Raw genomic sequence first — 20,560 nt, 5'->3', positions numbered from 1 at the left:
AGAAAGAGAATTGTGTTAGGTGTTTTGATTTAATATCAGAGGCCACATCTATGTAGGCATGTCGTATTAATCGCATTCCATCAATATTATAAGAAGGCGTTTTGAAATACCACGGTGATGCGACTTGGCTGTGACATTGCATTTCCTTTCTGGGATATCGAGGTCGTCTACCAAATGTTCAGGAGCGTTTCTAGCGCTCAGCGGGCGGCCGGGGGGCGGGGGCGGGGCGGCGGGCGGCGGGCCGGCGGCGGCGCGGGCGCGGCAGTAGCGAGGCAGACGCGCGCGCGAGTGCTCGCCGAATCGCCCGGAGCGGCGCGGCCGCAGACTGTGATGCGAGCGCGGCGCCCGCCATGGCCACGCTCGGCCTCTCCAAGGTGTTCATCCTCGACAAGTACTTCACCGAGCTGCAGAAGTTCTGGGAGACGGAGAAAAAGCTGCAAGGTGAGCGCCCGCGGCCCCTCCCCGCCGCACGCGCCGCCGTGATCATTGTTACTCGTTATCTCGTGTTCCACTCTTGAAAGCTCCGACGTTTAGGCTGTGCTTGTGTGTGCGTAACGTACGCCCGAGCTGTACACATCGAAAGCTCAAGGATTGCGGTTCCGTTAATTTGATTATGCATAAACCCCCTCATATTGGTGTAGGTACATCTACTACGCTACGGAATAGTTTAAATTCCAAATTATACTCCCGAAAATCACAGAGGTAGAGTATATTGTATCAACATTTTTGTAGGGTTTGTTGATCGCGGAGTAAAGAGTGAATGTTCGTAGGTGTTCTCATCCGATGTCTTAAATGTAGGAATCGTGTGCGGGCTCGCACGACCGGGGCCAGGGGTTATCGTACAGTTAGGCGGCGCGAGCGTCGGGTCCGAGGATGCATATTTAGTACATAAGCGATGTTACGCAAAACTGCATTGGAGGCTGCGCGGCTAACGGCACGTCATAGACAGGGGCTCGGCAGGTGCGCGGGGCGGGGCGGGAGTACCTGCGCAGGGGCAGGTAGCGCGGCGCCGTCACCTTTGAACCGCCCAAACAATGCGACGGCTGCCCCCCCTGCCTGCCTGGCCGCCTGGCCCCCGGGGAAGGCAATGACACTAACCCATTACTTTCCGGTATTGTAGATATAAACAGCCAAAACACAAAGATTTTTTTTGAACAGATAAATTGACCTATACATTGTAAATGCCGTTTGGCACGTTAAGCTCAATTTATATTCATCATCACAAATCAGGCTTCTTTAGTCCATCTAATCTTCTTCCTCTTACTTTGTTTATGGCCAATAGGTCTAGACAAAGTGCACATTATGAGCGCAAACCACGAAAGTGATCGAAGCCTTTTTTTTGTATGGAGTTTTGACGGATTCCATTGTCGATTCGATCAAAAAGTGCATTTTTTCTAGGGGGGCAAGTCTGGGATATGACGGCCCACAGCGACCTCCCCAACCATCTAATCTAATTGCCATTTTACGCAATTAACATCTCATGTCACACATTAGTTGTCAGAGCGGTACGGAGTTCGCCTAACCAGCTGTCTGTTTAAAAATTGATAATGAGAATTGTTATTAAACAGCCAAACGTTTTCTATTTACTATATTATATCAATTTGTTATGATGACCGCATTTATAATAACGGACCTGTCGGACCAGTGTATCAGTTCTTGAGCCTTCCGTCCTAAACTACATACTTATTTACCTGCTTTTTGGTTACTTACCTTTTTAAATATTGTTTAAATTGATTTAGACGAGGATTTGTGAGGATATCACACATACATTCATACATGATCGCGTCGGTCGTACGTACGTAGTACCCGCCGAGCGCAAGTGGCTCCTGCTCTCGGGAACTATTCAGATTCAGCGCTCTTCAGTTTTTGTAGCGCGTCCTCGTGGCGATACATCATGTTAGATTTCGCAAAAAATTAATAGAGTCGTGTGCAAAGCGGGCGCAGCGCAGGAGCCACGCGCGCCGGTTTTTGCGCGACGCGGCGCGGCGATGCGCTTTTATGACCGTCGTAATGTTTCTCTATACTCTGATTTTTAATTCGACGGAATTTTGACATTTCAGAAGTGTTGTCAACATTGAAACATTCCCATTATGAATGGAGAGCATTTTCACAAATTAAAAAATAATCCTTTCTTGAATTTAAGGTTTCACTTGAAAAACTAAGGTTTAAAAATGTACTGATCATTTCCAAATGGTTATTTGAATTTTTATTATCATATTTTTGAAGTTACAAAAAAAATTGGGAAATTATTTTTCTATTACTGGACTCCCTGGCCAATAATCCATGGGTTACAAACCTTTTTTATGAAAATCCTTTTGTTAATAAAATCTTAGCTTCATAAAATAACCAATGTAACAAGATGCCAATTTTATAATGCAAGTTGATTATGACGACGATAATGATTATTGATGATCAATACATATTTTCGTTTATGATAATATGTTGTTTTACTGTGTTAAAACACGTTTTTTTTCTATTTAATCTCTAAAATGTACATAATAATTAGTGTACATTGAATTGACAAAACAAACAATAGTACATACTTGTAAGTTGTACTTGATGAAATTTCATTTCATATTATTTATTATTAATTCAAAGCAAAAAAGGCTTATTACATCTGAATTGTCAAAAAATGACAGCTGTCAGAATTCCGTCGAATTAAAAATCGGACTATAGTGCACTATTAAACTGACACGTTCTACATTATACTTTTTGAACTTCAGTTATTTTAGTAAAAATATTACACATTATACACATAATAATATATCTCATGTAAATTTCTTTTAGATAAAGCTCATAATTAATTATTAATATTATGTGCGCGCCAGGTGACACAACGCTCCGTACGAAAGACATCAACGCGCTTCGTGTGCGCTCAGAGCAGGCACAGCGCGGGTAGTGTAATAATGTCACCGTATGATTTATTTATTTTATTCATTAACAAACATACGGCTTCCATCAACGAATAACACAGACTTATTTTTAGGGAACACTTAGGCTCGCCGATCTATTTTTTTTTAGATCGAAGCGTCTAAAATAGCCAAAATGATCTGATATTCAATATTTCCTATAAATGTAACCAGTCAAAGTAAGCATATTATTATTGTTTGAGGCGCGTAAAGTAGTCAATATATTTTATGTTGGCAAGACAGTGGCAAGACTGTTCACAATTTTATATGAGCTGTCAGCATGTCCATAAGTTTAAATTGTTGAACAATGATACCCCTTCCCAGCAATCTTCCCAGCGGTTCCATAGCGCCGCTAGTCATGTAGTCGGAATAGGTTGTGTGATTCTTTCAGGCATTTTCACATGTTAAAAGCTCCATGGAACCGCTGGGAAGGGGTATCTTTGTTCAACAATAGCTTCGAAACTAATAGAAGTAGACTAATTTTACATTCGTTTTGTAGAATAGCTCAAATACTAATAATACAATGCAAATAAAACATACTTTAATGACCTGGTTTTTCTTGTGTTGGAAAATAACTGAAAAAGAAGTGAAAAAAGATATGTTTTTTTTTCTAATTAAATCCATTCTACTGTTACTAAGATATTTGACTACTTTGGGTGCCTCAAACGATATGCTTACTTTGACTGGTTACATTTAATATGAAATATTGAATATCAGATCATTTTGGCTATCTTAAAGACGCTTCGTTTTATCTGACGCTGACTGAACAATTTTAATTTTTGTCATACTGCTGAACAGACTAAAGCTCAAATTAAAATTTTCGCGTTTTGGTGTAAATGTCATCAGATAGAGCTGTTTTGTGATCTGGGGGCACGGTAGTGCCCCCGCCAAGTCGAGCGCGAAGCAAACACTGCCGTACCATCCTTTACTGGAACCATTTCGCCGCATTTTCAGGCCTCTATTTGAGAACCTCTGGATAAGACCAGAACGCTGAAATTTTCGTCATCTAGTAAGCTATAATCACATATTTAAAATCCAAAATTTCAACTCTGTAGGTCATTTAGTTCCGAAGTTATGCGAAAGCAAAGTTTCGCATTTACGACACTCACTCACTCACTGATGATCATCAAAATAGAACTAGTACTTCCTATCAACTCAGAGAGTTGAAATTTGGTACAGAGTTAGGGTTTAATGGCCACATAAAGAGAAAACTATAAAAACTAGGAAAATCGAAAATCTGGAGTAACATTCATAATCAATACTACTAGCGCCACACCGGCACCGTGGTGTTCGCCTATACCGCTCACCGCTAGATGGCGCTAGCACTTTGAGCGTCATTTTTCTGCACCGCGGTGTCCAGATTTTATTTCCTTTCTAGATCCCCCCGTCGATTAAGTTGAGTGTTGTGTAAATATTTGAATTTCGTTTATTATATGGTGAGGTTGGCTAAGGTTAAGTTATTAATACAACTTCTGCTTTGTTGTCCATTTTAAAGGTCGTTGAGTTTATTTGTGTTAAATATCGTAAAAAAAATGTCGATAATTATAAAAGAAAAGACGACGACGTTAAATAATTATTCCACTTTCTACAAAAAGAAGTGAAATCCCACCAAAAACATTCTGTAAAAACTAGCCAAGTCTCGATGGAGCTGCTTGTTTATCTCTAAAAAGTAATGAAATCTAGACAAAGTCGTGCCAAGTCTATGGTTCCTTACTGCAATTTCTTTATTATTATAGTTAATGTTTTATGACTTGGCCGTTGAACAATCTTTATAAGATAATCATACAAAGTATAATTGAAATACGCAGCTTTATCAAGCCTACTTGACTGGTTATTGAATCAACGTTTTCCAAGTGGCAATTTTCCATCGTGAATGGGTAGCGGTTCTGGCGACAGATTGGTGCAATGGTGTCATGGAACACCTGGTTTTGTACCCTTCAACGGCCAAGTCACACAACACTAACTATAATAATAAAGAAATTGCAGTAAGGAACCATAGACTTGGCACGACTTTGTCTAGATTTCATTACTTTTTAGAGATAAACAAGCAGCTCCATCGAGACTTGGCTAGTTTTTACAGAATGTTTTTGGTGGGATATTAATTGCTTCATCGTATTTTTGGTGTTTGTGCTGGGCGATGCACATACCTATACCTGCTGCATCTCACCTGCGAGGTGTAAGTGGTCCTATTGAAATAAACCACTGTTACAAAGTATTCATTAATTTTACTTGAGGGATCCTCAATACAATTTTGTGTAATGTCGAAATGAAATCGCCCCACGCGATTAAGATTTTGCTTTTCGTTTGTATAAAATACGAGTATACCTACTTTCATAAATATTCTTTCTTTTGACATTATAAAAACGTAACGTTAGGACTTTTAAATGCCTTAAGGCGGATTAGTGTGTATGTGGTTGTTCACTTACACGTCCTTCTTAACCTAAAGAACTAAATTCCTGTCCTATTAGTAATTTTTTTTTAGTTGAAAACATCATAATTAACGACCTGAAATCAAATTAAATAATTTATTTGTAAAACATTGACACAGCAACACACTGTGATCCTCGCGCTCGGGGACTCCTCCGTTTCCTTGTGCGCGCACTTCGCTTTCAACGAAAAAGTATGCAGTTCCGGAATCCGGATGCCTCGCGGTCGCGGCCGCTCTGAGTGCTCTGAGTCAGCCGCGGGCACCCGCACCGCCCGCGCGCGTCCGGCGCATACGGGTTCTTAGATCGTCAACCTCGGCCACTTCGCCTATCGGACACGTGACCAACGGTTTGGTGATTCCGCCCGTTTCACAACGTTAGAAGCATTATCTTACCTATTTACAAAGTGTTTGATGAGTATGAAGACAGGTCACACGGCCCATACAAAATTTACCCAGTCCCTACAAGATATATCCCTACTCTACAAAGACTTAAAACGGGACCCTATTACTAAAATTTTCCTGTCCTAAGATTCTTAGTGGCTCACACATAAATAAGTGTATTGGCGCAAAATTAAAAAGTTTTTTAAGGATTTTTACTAGGATACCCGTCAAGGCTTAGTTAGGTATGTAATTGTGTCCTGATGAAACGTAGATAAACGAGGATGGCGCCGCGCAGGACCCAGTCGTATCCGAAGTTGGCTAGCCCCGGTGATGAACGAACGAAAAAACAAAGCAACGTAATACGTTAGTCGAAGTAAATTTTTTTTTATTTGTATGATAGGTATAGACTATTAAAAATAGTGCTTGAATCAAAGTCAAAATTGTCAGGGTGACTGCAAACAGTTGCCAAATTAGGAATGACTCAATCAGTAAAACTGAGACGTTAATGATCCCGATATCGAGATTTCGGCATAAAAAGTGTTCGATTTACCTACGTAAACATGTCGGACTTGAGTCTTTAACTATGACGTCTTCTTTAACAATACTTACTCACAATGTTTCCCATAACGACAATCGTAATGAAAGTAAGGTTCACATAATAGAAAAGATCTCGCATGGATAGAGGTTAGAGAGAAGGTGCGCGGCCTGCGTGGTGCTCATGCTCCGAGGAGGGTGCCGGCCGAGCCGGACAGATTTTTATTTGAAGTTTAAGATGACGTGATACCTAACTCTGTTCTTGTATTTCACGCTTATTGCTTGTGCGAGATCTCCTGCGCCAACATGACTGTAAACTATTATAGTCAAATTAACGTTCTGAAACGTCAAGGGGCAGAAATCGGAACTAATAACCCAGTATTGGATTGATAATAGCGCCCTCCTGTGAATGACATATATGGTTGTCTAACGCAAATATGGGAACTATTAATCCAGTACCTATTGATGTAGCACCCTGCCGACAATGTCATAGCTGGGACGGTTCAGTGTTGGACGACTATAAGAGCGACTTGCTCCATTGCCGCAGCTTCCGTTCTCTGTGATCCCGCTATGACCGTTTCTACATATTTTCCGGTTCCTGCATCTACAGTTCTAAGTTTCCCACGTTTTAAATGATGTGAATCGTTGGTCTTATTTCAAAATTATAATATTCGAGAATCTAACTGAAATTCATTTTTCCATAACACATTTTTGCGATTTTTTCAGAAACCAAATATCCTACTAATATTATAAATGCGAAAGTTGGGATGTCTGGATGTTTGTTACTCTTTCACGCAAAAACTACTGAACGGATTTTGATTAAACTTTACAGTACATATTATTGTTTATAACCCATAATAATATATAGGCTATAATTTATGACGATCTGTGACAAACTAAATTTCACGCGGGTGAAACCGCGGGCAAAAGCTAGTAGTTTTATGAAATACTAGCGGGCGTCCACGACTTAATACGCGTGGACCTAGTTTTACCCTCTTAGGGGTAAAGTTTTGTAAAATTTTTAGCGGTTGTCTACGGATAAATACCTATTTAGTAGAAATTTTATTCACGCCCTTTTCAAATAGGGCCCAAATTGCATAAAGCTGAAAATTGGTTCGAATGTTCGGAGCACTATTATGAATGAAATGTGAAAAGTACCTACCCATCGATCCGGCATGTCCTAAAAAATATTTCTAAGTCCTGGTTTAAAAATACGAGTTTTAGCGATTTTCAACCAAACGGTACCTAAGTTATATCATTAAAATATGTAGGACAATATTTTAGAGCATAAGAGAATGCAATTAAGTAGTATCTATAAAAATTGACTTTACACTTTCTCCTAAGAGTCAGCGTTTCTGTGATACACTGACTGTTCCAAAGAGTTGAAAAAGTGTTTTCTTCATAACGATCTTACACATAAATACAATGTGATATCGCCATCTTTAACTATCTAAAAATGGGTGCAACTTAGATGAAGGACTGCAACGTGAGTTTCTTTCTACGATACGAAGTTTTCGTGTAGATTATATTTAAGAGCTCTTACGAGTATATGCACCAGTCACCATAGCTGGGCACCGTTAATCAAATGGTTAACTTCGTTAATCGTTAAACCGTTACTAAAAAAATTAACTTCGTTAAACATTAAAACATTACATTTCGGAAGATTTAACGCAAGTTAACGTTAATCGTTAATGCGTTAACACGTGATAATAAAAAAAAAATGTATGCAAAGTTAAAATAATTTCGAAAGCTTGTATCGCGCATGGAATTTATTCCTCTTTTATGTTTGCGCTACAAGCTTTCGAAATTATTTGAACCTTGCATACAAATATTTTTTTCATTTTAGTACAACTGCATTTCAGAATAAAAGCTTGTTTTTAAAAAAAGTTTTATTTTATTATAATTTTATTTTACACTTTTTAGTTGTATCTCAATCTCAGAGCCTTGGTACAATTACAATACAATTTAGCACCAAAGTGCTCGAAAAGACAAATCCAACGAACCCAAATTCGATAAGTTTCCACCGTTTCGTTTAGGGATTCATATGGCCACCTCCTGATTCCATCATCAGACCAGCCTAATTCACGTATTGATCTCGCTGAGGTTCAGAAGTCGTCCCATTGAAAAACAGTTCTAAATCCATTTATAGATTAACGATTAACGGACTTAGGATAATTTAACGGGAGTTAACGAGTTCGTTATTTTTTTTTAAAGTTAATCCGTTAATATAAATGTTAAGTTAACTTCGTTAATTAACGATTAACGAGTTAATGCCCAGCTATGCCCGTCACTACTACCAGAGACGACCTACAGCCTAAACGGCTTTACCGATTTTAGCGTGAGAGGCGTCGTTAAACAAAAACCCAACTGCGTAAAAATTAACTAAAAATATAAAGCAAGACAATTTCACAAATTGCCTCCAACTGCATAATTTGTGAAGTTGTCTTGTTTTTATTTTTTGTTTATTCAATAATAATTTTATTTTTTTCTTTCGTTTTTAAAGATTGTCAAAATAGAATCAGAATATTACGCAATATATTTGTTCCGCCCTAGAGCAGCACGCACGCTTCATTGGTATTCTAGGTAACCGCACCGGGCGCGTGCGCGCATTAAAGTAAAAGCGCCCCGCGTCGCGCGGTCGTACACCGAGCTTGCCTGCGTTCTTGTATTTTTTGTACGTTTTCCAACATTAATAAATATTTTCTATACTTAAATATCTCAAGGGAGGTCCAAAAAAATTACGCCCAATTTATTTTTCTGACATCTTGTGAAAAGATTGGTGTTAGGAGCTACGGTTGGGCTTAAACTGGCACAATTTAANCTATCGCCTTAAATTAATGGACTTTCAAGGGCTCCCGAATCACTTTGTCCAAATATATTTGTCGTAGTTTGTGAGAATTAGACCAAAAAGTGCCAAAATTTCCCAGTTTTTCGAGCACCATCGGAGTAGCACAAGGTTTTCAAGGTTGCAAACTTGGGTGTAAACTTCTCTCAAAGAACCCAACAAAATATTAAAAAATCGTAGATACATGCGCGTTTGTGATGCTCGACGTCGATACTGACTACGACTAATACGAGTAGGTACCTATGTAGATAATTGTGAGATAAATAAATACCTACTTACATTCCAACTTCATTTAGATCATACACTTTTTAAACAATGACTACGGTTGGTACTGGTAGTCAGCTCTGAACTGAATGCCGCCGGAAACGCCATACATACGCGCAGCGCTTGAGCTTTTTGCGCAATTAAGCTCATATTACACAAATACTTATACGACAACAGCTGATTTCACACCACGACTTAAGTCTTCTTCTTCTCGTATAATGGCAATCAAACTTCTGAGATTTATTAATGCTAATGTCACGTGCAAAATAGGAAGATGACGTATAAACCGAACGACTGATCTTTTAGTTCCACAGTTTTTGGATTCAGTGGAGACAGCAGGTTTCAAGACTCCATCGGGTCCAAAGCGAATTAGTTGTTCACACACGGCAACCCGCTTGACGCTCGATGCGCGCTCGAAATTCACTGTTTCAATGTTTATATTTTATCACTTCACTGCACTTTATAACACAAAGTACACTAATTAATAACCCCCTTACAGTAACTTATTAGTAATCTGTGCCCTTACTAATAAAAAATTACACACTCGTTTTTTTATGTGATAGGTGGCAGACGAGCAGATGGATCACCTGATGGTAAGCAATGCCGCCGCCCATGTCCATGTAGGTACACCCGCAATATTAGTGGAGTCATTTCAACTCCCTTTTAAACAGCAGTTTTAAATTATATTTCCATACCAAACGTAATTTAAAACAGTGCTCGACGTCATTTTTTATTAATAGTAAGGGGGTAAAAGTACACTTATTTTGCATCAGAATAATCCATATATTAGTGTTAGTAACAAATTACTTTTTTTTTAAAAGGCGTTCGGTTCTTCTATGCATTGTTAAATTAATATTTAGAATATTTTTAATGTTATTATGCAAGTTCGTGAAAAATATGTTGGATAGAGATATTGAAACCCATTGTATCATCTTATTTGTTAAAGGCATAAACAGCATGCTTCAAAGATATTGCAGCAATAAATTGGTTGTGTGTACCCCAGTAATAGACGCGGCCGCGGCAGCTGCAGTACCCACTATGGACTCGGACAGTGCTCTTGTGCTCTGGCCTGGCCGCATTCTGTAGGTGTGCGTGTATCTACTTGCGCATAAAGTAGATATCTACTTCCTTACATGCAGACTGCATATAGTAATAATAACGAATGTTGTGAAAGCTGTGTTCGTCTATCTATCTGATGCATAATTTATCGTGTGAACCCGCGCCTTTTCATCCGACATCATAATATCGGATGAAAAGGCGTAAAGACAGTGTCACATCATAATGTGACACTGTCGCTTACCGTGGCCAGAAACAAAGAACAAAGAGTATTAAATATTTAAACTAGCTTTTACTTCATATAATTACCTATATTATACAGGGTGGTTTTTTTTGTAATGCCACCTGAAGGGAAAGTACCTACTCTTAAAATTGTAGATAGAAAGAAAATTTTAGTCAAAGAAAACATTCCTTTGTTTTTTGTTTTTGAAAAGAAAGAGAACTGCATTCAAAGATTTCCAAAAATATTACTGTCCACCTTTAACATTGTTTTGAATTTGTTTAATGCTTTTTTGTTTAGTTGTCTTTACAACAACGCTATATTGGAACCTCGGAAGATAGTAGTGCTCCGCACCTCAGACACTCGGCAATAAATTGAGACTAATGTGCGACCGAAACTCTACAGTTATGCGAGATTCTGGCCCACAGTAAAGTGTAATTCAGAATAACATAACGGCACTACTACTCTTGAGATGGACAGATATTTTGATTACTTACCTAGCATATTATTATAATCTAACTAGCGCAACATCTTTCTATGCTATGGTACGATATATAGTCCGTTCAGACCAGATAAGTACACAGTTCATGCCTAAATCCTAAAGGCAAAGGAAGGCTAGGGCTTCGATGCGCCACTTCCATTCCTGCCATTAGGAGAAATCGGTCGCTTAATGTCAGTGAGGCCAATGAAAGGTATCTCAAAATATTTTAAGTGTCCGCGGGAGGTGCAGGGGTGCAGCGAGTCGTGTCCTTCGATTGCGTACCTATAAAAAGGTTTTTGACGCAATCCGTGGAATTTTATTAACCGCTAAAAGGGGTTCTATTCTTTTGGGTACAAGGCGCAATTCGAGTGGTCGAGACGCAGTTGGGCACCCGGTGCGCCGGGCAACCGGTTGCCGCGCCCCTCCCTCCCCCGCGTGGCCCGCACGCGGTTCCACAGCCTACTATTATAATAATACAATCAGGTGATCATTCCGTCTCCGCGTTCGTTAGCATCGCTTTTAAATTCCTCCGGAACGATGTAACGTGAGCTCGTGTTGCGCCCGTTGACGCCAGTTACACACGTGAACACAAAAGTTCTAACAACTTTCTTCTTTAATTATTCTGTATTTATGCCCCACAATATTTTATTAGTCTGAGGGCTAAGTGTGAGCTTACATCAAACGTCCTCACTAGTGAGCGCGTTAAAATAATATATGTATGAAAATTTTAGTTCTTTAAAGTTTCCGCTAGGGGCGCTGTACAACCCGACATACATTTAATATAATTTTTTTACGCGCTCCTAGTGAGCGCAGTGCGCAGAGCGTAGGACGTTTGATGTAAACTCACTTGTGTGAGTTGGCTTGTGCCCTCTGTTCATTTCATTTAATACTTCCACGACCATAGGTTAGTTAGTTTTGCAGGGCAATCGAAGCCGCACTTAGCCTCTTGATTGTGCTATTTTGCGCGATTTGTGGTTTAAATACGACCATAGGTTATGAAAAGCCTTCATCAAGAAAGCGCCCAAACATGGTAGGTAAATTATGGCCTCTGTGGCTTTTGAAGGCCTGTGTGCTCTGCAGCATTAGGTCCACAATGTCAAGAGTTGTAACTAATCTAGACCCGGTATGAGTGCCGGAGCTCATTGTAGGAGTTGCCCTGAGTTGCCCATCCTACTATTCATCACCTGTCAATCAATACGTGTCATGCAAATAAATTACATACTTATTCTGAAATAGATTATTTATCACCAGATCAGGGGCATCGTTGAAGAAAATAGTGATGACCGCTGGACGTTGTCACCGTTGTTGTTTAAACGGAAATCGACCACTAAGTGCATTGCAGAATAAACAATTTGCATTCGAATGTGCACCGTGTAATTACATCTATAACATTTTTTAGACGCGTCATCGTCGAACGAGGCGGTGCACCTGCAGCGACGGCTGCTGAGCCTCAGCTCGGAGCTGGTGACGCTCCGCAACCACCTGCACGTGGGCGCGGGCGCGGCAGCGGGAGCGGCAGCGGCAGCGGGCGCGGGCGCGGGCAAGGCGCAGCCCGCCGTGCCGCCGCGCGCGCCGCACCCGCCGCCCGCGCACCTCGCGCCGCCCGCCGCGCACCCGCACCCTCCGCCGCCCGGTCAGTACACGACGCCTCATCAGCTCGCACCTCAGCTCGTTTCCCGAACCCTCTCGGATGATCCCCGCTCAGGGGATTTCTGAGACTTTCGTGCGCGTACCCTCCGCGTTGCCGCAGGGGTGTTTCGAAGGGCTCGCTTCGCGAAGCTCCGCTTCTCGCCGGACGAGGCTGGGAATCGATCGGAAAGGGTTCCGTCGGATCAAAAGAGACGTTTGCTCGTTTGCAGAAGCGCGATGGCGCGGGAGCGGCGGCTGCGGCGGCGGGGGCGCGGGCGCCGACGTCGACGACCTCATCCACCTGCGCGGGCCGCTCACCGAGGACGCGGTCGTGCGCGCCCTGCAGGCTAGATTTTATCACAACAAATTTTACGTATGTATCTATTTCTGGTGCCCCGGATCGGATCGTTTCGATCGGTACGACGAGCGGACTGAACGTTTTGCAAAATGTACAACGTTCAGTCCACTCGTTGAAACTTGAGAAGAGCCGTTCTCGTATCGTCCGAACGAATGTGATTCCAGACGATGATCGGGCCGATCCTGGTGGCGGTGAACCCGTACACGGACGCGAGCAACTCGCTGACGCTGGCGGCGGCGCGCGCGCAGCGGCCCGAGCTGGCGCGCCTCGTGCACGACGCCGTGCGCCACCAGGCCGACACCGGCTACCCGCAGGCCATCATCCTCTCAGGTGACGCACCCCCCTCCCCACCCCACCCCCCGCATGACGACGATCACACTACCGCCATTATGACAAAATGCCACCTGCTGTGCGGGTAGGTGTGTGTGTCACCGTAAAATTGTGAATTCCGTCAGATTATAATTTGATGTCATATCAGTCACAATCACAATTTTAGAGATGTCCCTCGCATCGTGACCCGGTGAATGCCTCGACGGCCCTCGGTTCCCTCGATTGTAGGTTACCGGGTATGAGCAATTATGTTTCCAGCTGGATAACTATCCCGGCGTTCCTCGGGGATCTATCCTGGGCCTGTTGTTGTTTGTCATCTATAAATAAATAAATATCTGATATCACATATCTATAAAAGTTATCACAGCTGAGGTTGACCGCTCTGAACTTCTAGCTGGCTCTCTTTAACGATTCAAATATATATATATATATATATATAATATAGTGTATAATTACCCTAACATTGCAAAAAGAAATGCTGTGTATACCTGTAATTGAGGTCATATACGTATCATGTGTTAAACCATGTTAAAATGTATGAACTGTATTGTGTATGTGACTTTGTTGGTGTACCTAATAAATAAATAAATAAATAAATAAAAATAATTCTGCGTACCAGTGATCCGCTGCACATTCCCAAGGTAGACCTGAGGTGGAATCGTGTAAAGCAATCGTAAGCATTTGACAGTTCATAACGTACGATTATTCTGTCAAACGCTTTGTTTAACTTATCGTACTTATGAACTGTCAAATGATTACGATCGCTTTACACAATTCCACCTCAGGTAGAAACAATAGCTGTTTTAAGAATCGGCAACACCGAACAGGCGTTTCGGGTTCCGGGAAGACGTACGCGTCGATGGTGCTGCTGCGGCGGCTGTTCGACGTGGCGGGCGGCGGGCCCGAGACCGACGCCTTCAAGCACCTGGCCGCCGCCTTCACCGTGCTGCGCTCGCTCGGCGCCGCCGCCACCGCCGCCAACTCGCACTCCAGCCGCATCGTGAGTGCCCTTGCAGCCCCCGCCGGGGAACAGAGGGAATCGTTGCTCCTTCTCGTTACTTAGAGCGATACCGTGCATATTATTGATTCTATGCACAGTATCTGCCACTAAAATAGAACAGAACTCAAATATTATAATACAGGTTGGGTCAAAAACCTTTGCAAATAGCCACGCTTCATTCACATTCAAAACCGGTCCGAGGTAGGGACCGATGGGTGATGGAAAACTGTGCTTAATACTATACATTTTTAGTCACTATGAAGCACTTCATGAAACGACATCCTAGTTTTTGTGTAAAATCTCCCCTGAAACGCTGAAAACGGATTACGCTTAGTATACAAAAATAAAAATATATGAAATTATGCATAGTTTCCCATCACCCTCGTGTCCCTGCCTCGATCGTTTTCAAGAAATCAAGCGTTGCCATTTTCAAAAATTTTTGGCACACCCTGTATATTGCATTTATTCTCCTTCGTTTTCCCATCACAGACGTGACGCGTCACTCTGAATTTCGATCTCAACAGTAGTGCGACTGTCTAGGGTCACTTCATCGAAGTGCAAGTGACGGACGGCGCGCTGTACCGCACCAAGATCCACTGCTACTTCCTGGACCAGACGCGCGTCGTGCGGCCGCCGCCCGGCGAGCGCAACTACCACATCTTCTACCAGATGCTGGCCGGCCTGGCGCCCGACGAGCGCGCCCGCCTGCACCTGGACGGCTACGCGGCGCAGGACCTGCGCTACCTGGCCGCGCCGCAGCACCGCCGGCCCGAGCCCGAGGACGCCGCGCGCTTCCAGGCCTGGAAGACCTGCCTCGGCGTGCTCGGCATCCCCTTCCTCGACGTCGTGCGCGTGCTGGCCGCCGTGCTGCTGCTCGGCAACGTGGGCTTCGCCGAGGGCGGCGCCGGCGCCGAGCCCGCCGGCGAGGCCGAGCTGGCCGCCGCCGGCGCGCTGCTGGGCGTGCCCGCGCCGGCGCTGCTGCGCGGCCTCACCACGCGCGCCGCGCCCTCAACACGCGCGCCGCGCCCCGCGCGCCCGTCGCCGCGCCCGCCACCGCGCCCGCCGCCGCCGCCGCGCGCGACGCGCTGGCCAAGGCGCTGTACTGCCGCACCGTGGCCACCATCGTGCGCCGCGCCAACTCGCTCAAGCGCGGCTCCACGCTGGGCACGCTCAGCTCGGACTCCAACGAGTCCGTGCACCACCCCGAGCGCCGCGCCGCCGGGCGCTCGCGGGCCGGCGCGCGCTCCATGGCCGCGCTCAACGACGCCGTGCGCCACGCCACCGACGGCTTCGTGGGCATCCTGGACATGTTCGGCTTCGAGGACGCGGCGCCGTCGCGCCTGGAGCACCTGTGCGCCAACCTGTGCGCCGAGACCATGCAGCACTTCTACAACACGCACGTGTTCAAGTCGGCGGCCGAGTCGTGCCGCGAGGAGGGCGTGCAGTGCGCGCTGGAGGTGGACTACGTGGACAACGTGCCGTGCATCGACCTGGTGTCGTCGCTGCGCGGCGGGCTGCTGGCGGCGCTGGACGCCGAGTGCGCCGCGCGCGGCGAGCCCGAGCAGTACGTGGCGCGCATCAAGGCCGCTCACAGGTGACTCCGATCGGGCCCCGCTTCGGTCGTCGACGAACGCGGCGTTCCGACATTGTTTTGAATCCCACAACGTTCGATCCGAACTGACGATCCTCGTCGGTCTCGCAGGGGCCACCCGCGGCTGGCGGAGGCGCGGCCGCCGCACGCGCGGCGCTTCGCCGTGCGGCACTACGCGGGCGAGGTGGTGTACGACGCGGCCGAGTTCCTGGACGCCAACCGCGACGCCGTGCCCGACGAGCTGCTGGCCGCCTTCGACACGCGCACGTGCGAGTTCGGCTTCGCCACGCACCTGTTCGGCGCCGAGCTGAAGGCGCTGGCGGCGCACGGCGGGCCGGCCGGCGCCGCCTTCCGCGCCTCGCCCACCGCCGCCGCCGCCGCCGCGCCCGCCTCCACGCTCACGCAGGACTTCCACACGCGCCTCGACAACCTGCTGCGCACGCTGGTGCACGCGCGCCCGCACTTCGTGCGCTGCCTGCGCGCCAACGCCACCGAGACGCCCATGCTGTTCGAGCGCCACACCGTCGCCAAGCAGGTCGGCGTGTGACCCGGCGGCCGGGAGACCGACTTTCGCTCGGCCGACGGTCGGGCCCGATTCCGATTCGCGTGAAGATCGGCCGACACCGAATCGGTGTAACGTGCGCGCTTTCATACGTGTCCATGTTGATCATCGGCCCGACCCGACTGTCGGCCGGCAAAAAGTCGGTGGTCTGCGGCCGAGCTGGATGCTTATAAAATTTTGCTCAAATCACTTAAAATTCAAAATACATTTATTTGCTTCGAGACCATAAACAGTGAAACGGTCCGCACGAATGCCACATCACCACTGGCATTTATGTAAAATAGCTCACAACGGATTTCGTGTCGCAGGTGCGCGCGCTGCAGGTGCTGGAGACGGCGCAGCTGATGGCGAGCGGCTACCCGCACCGCATGCGCTTCCGCGCCTTCGGCGCCCGCTACCGCGCGCTGTACGGCCGGCGCGCCGCCGAGCGCGAGTGCGCCGACGCCTGCGCGCGCGTGCTGCGCTCCGTGGCCGCCGCCGCCGCGCCGCCCGCGCCCGCCTCGCCCGCCGCCGTGCGCTGGGCGCTGGGCAAGCGCCACGTGTTCCTCAGCGAGGGCATGCGGCAGGTGCTGGAGCGCGTGCGGCGCGCGCGGCGCCAGGCGCGCCCGCGCGCCCGCGGCCCGCGCCCATCGCCGGCACGCCGCCGCCCGAGCCGGCCGACGAGCGCGACCCGGCCGTGGTCGAGAAGACGTGCTCGCTGTTCGGCCTCGACCTGGTGAGTGGCGCCGCGAGCGGAGCGCCGCGCCGCGCGCGCCGCCCGACTGACCCGCGCGTGTTGCAGGAGCGGCCGCCGCCGCTGCCGCCGTCGCGCGCCTACACGGTGGCGGGCGGCGTGAAGCTGGGCTACCCGCAGCAGCGCGCGCTGGCGGCGGACTGGGAGGAGGCGGGCGTGCGGCTGCGCGCCGGCGACGCCGTGCTGGCCGTGGGCGCCGCGCGCCGCGGGCTGGTGGCCGTGCAGGTACGGGCCTAAAATTAATCGATCGCTCGTGTCACAAAATAGAAATGAACAGAAACAACATGTTGCTTCGCTTTGCGTACATATTAAGTTTTCATTTGTAAATTCTTTAAATATCTGCTCTGAGAACAACGGCGCAGCGTATGGTCTGTTTGCTTCTGTCTTCCATTTACGATTACCTGTAAATGGCTAAGCAGACACATAGTTAATTTAAGTTACATCAGTTATGTTGTTTGCTCTTGGGTTTCCAATGGCTAAGCAGACACATAATTTAAGTTTCATCAGTTATGTTGTTTGCTGTTGGGTTTCCTAATGTAAAATAAAATAAATAAATTTATGCTCGACGGTCGCGCTAGGGCTGACAACGGCCGCTGTGTGGACGGTCGGCTCGTCGACTAACTAGTCGTTTATAAAGTGGAAGATGACCGTTATTTTTTAGTATACATATACGTAAATTCGAACATGCATAGGTACATAGCATACAGCCTGAACCATTAACCAGCCAGCCTAACCACCTAAAACCATTTTGAACATATAAAAATTGGCCAAGTGCGTGTCGTGCTACGCGCAGTGTAGGGTTCCGTAGTTGTCCGTCGTTACCACAATATTTACATTAGGATTACAAACCAGTTTTACATTATCTTGTGTAGTTTTTAATATTATGTGGCTGTACCAAATGTATGGAAGCTTGAAACATTGAGGGAGGACAGATCCTGTTTATTCTGTAACCTATTATTGATGCCGTCTGAAAGAGCTCGTGTAGCACTTTCAGGATCAGTAATTAGATTTTTGATATCTTGTATAGTTTAGAAATAATCGAGTGAGATCACATCGTTTCCACCCTGTATAGATTTTGATGTGATCGTTTTGAATTTCAACTTTGCGACCTCGTACGGTTGCCGCTCGCGCCGCTACTTTGATTTTACTTCTTTCCTATTTGATACATGATAAAATTATTTTATACTAAAATAAAAGTAGACAAAATTCCCTACATTTGATGTTTACACAACTTTTTTGTAAGTCAAGTTTAGGAGCAGGAGCGCCGCAACGCAAAGTATTGATGTTGAACGCGAGTCGCGAGCGGTGTCTAAGTATGCGTTAGTCGAGGGCGCTTCGTATGTAGATTGTCTGTTCATTTCTATTTTGTACATACACTAGGTCGACTTCCGCAAGTGTATTTTTATGAATGAAATAAAAATGAGTGCATGGTATGGTAAAGCAGTCGCCACGTTGCAGGTGGGCGGGCGCCGCGTGTGCGTGCCGCACGCCGTGCTGGGCCCGCCGCGCGCGCCGGCCGCGCGCCCGCCGCCGCCGCCCGCGCCGCCCGCGCCCGACGCCTGAGCCGCGCCGCCCTCCACGCGACCGGTCACGTCCGTTGATTATGAAGCGTCTGTTTTCGTTCACGAATTCAGTTTTGGATTTTGTGACAGGTTTTGAATGTCCGTATCGGGCGACAGGACTCTACGTTCGATTCGATCGACGGCTGAAGTTAAAAAAACACACCGACCGAATTGAGAACCTCCTCCTTTTGTTGGAGTCGGTTAAAAAGCCAAAGACGAAAGCCTCCCGTTGCTTCTCGATTCTTCCGCTCTTCCCTTGATTTGAGTTCGTTGCCTGCTATTTGTTTAATCTGATCAGGGGGCTTAGTGTGAATACAAAATGTCGTCACTTAGCGAACACGTTAAAAATATTTTAGTTCTTGAAAGTTTCCACTAGGGGCGCTGTACAATCCGTCATACATTTAATGTCACTTTTTTACACAGTCGACATCGAATGCGTTTGACGTAAACTCGCACTACGCCCCCTGTGGGTCTAGTCAAAATGCCATCGCTAACCTTTCGATAATTTCAGTCGCCGCGTTACCAGTAATTCGATTCGATCGTAAAATGGCAGCCAAAATGCACGTTGAACCACGATCGACGCGTCGTTTTGTAGTTCAATAAAAGTTTTAAAATGTCTATGACTTTGCGATTGTTTTTACTTTTTTGAAGCTTTTTTTAAAATTAGTTTCTTCGGAACAGGCTAAGATCAAAGACTACGCTGCCTAGTTAGTGTATATTTTTTTTTACCAATTGTCAAATTAAGAAACTTAAATGTCAATATCTGTCTGAAAACTTTATTTTTTTTTATTTCGATCGAATCGAAACTTAAATCACCGGGGTTTTGGTAATCGCAAAAAAATGGCGGGTGTTTCGATTCGATTCGATTTTAATTGAGTCTTAAATGCATGTTGGGTTGGCTAAGCCTTTGTATGGGAAATTTCAATCCAGTCTTTCGATTATTGAGAGGTAGGGCTTTGCGATTCGTTTTTTTGCCATTTGGCTAAGCCTTTTTTGTTATCTACCACTTTTGCTATTTTTTTATTTGTTTGAGACTGGTTTGCGATTTTAAAGTGCATTTTGACTAGACCCACTGTTATGTCATTTGTCTATTTATTTTTACTGTCGTGGCGGTGGGTAGGGATTTACTACAACTTGACCCCGGAACAACTCAACTCTGACAAGTCGACCTCGTCAATGAACCCTTTTTTTGTCGGGGAGGAAATGCTTTGCGAACCGTCACCACTGTGCCGGGGGAAAGGGTGATGTGTGGGACTCCCGGCGCCCTGAAAAGGACGGGGTATACCCACTAAAACCTCCGCGGCTTTCCGTCATCGCCCGAGTGGGAGTGTCGCGAGTAACCGGCCGTAGTCTAAGACTTGCGCGACAGTCAATTCAATTCAACCCTACGACAATTCAACCAACTGCTATAAGTCGTAAATTACTTACTTTCCAGCATGACCTTTCGCCGTTTGAAGGTCTTCATATGGCCCTGTTTAGCGGTATATTGGTAGTAGGTACCTTTATTTTAAAACTTATCACAAATCCGTAACAAGTGGGTTAAGGAATTTTAATTTAACGTAAGGTTTTTTCTTAAGAATTGTCCTGATGGAAAATAATTTACGATTTCAATGTAGCAATAGGGGTTGCAGTAATATTATTTTACTGAAGTTAAACATGCGTCTACCTTCCAAATCA

General features: G+C 45.7%; 1 protein-coding gene across 1 annotated transcript; it reads left to right on the top strand.

The window, feature by feature from the left end:
* Positions 1–277: 277 nt before the first annotated feature.
* Positions 278–17,558, top strand: dachs (unconventional myosin-IXb-like dachs). Its single transcript, XM_028304740.1, is given in 12 exon segments — positions 278–441; positions 9,925–9,954; positions 12,518–12,751; positions 12,978–13,120; positions 13,270–13,435; positions 14,263–14,435; positions 14,976–15,446; positions 15,449–16,029; positions 16,138–16,561; positions 16,897–17,182; positions 17,185–17,303; positions 17,370–17,558. Coding segments are annotated over 12 exon segments (2,907 nt in total). The 5' UTR covers positions 278–350.
* Positions 17,559–20,560: the final 3,002 nt, after the last annotated feature.

The sequence above is a fragment of the Ostrinia furnacalis genome, unplaced genomic scaffold (assembly GCF_004193835.3).
Source record: "Ostrinia furnacalis isolate ACB-3 unplaced genomic scaffold, ASM419383v2 OfSCF1491, whole genome shotgun sequence".
NCBI lineage: Eukaryota > Metazoa > Arthropoda > Insecta > Lepidoptera > Crambidae > Ostrinia > Ostrinia furnacalis.
Note: the sequence above shows the minus strand (reverse complement) of the source record. Positions and strands in the feature narration are given on the sequence as shown.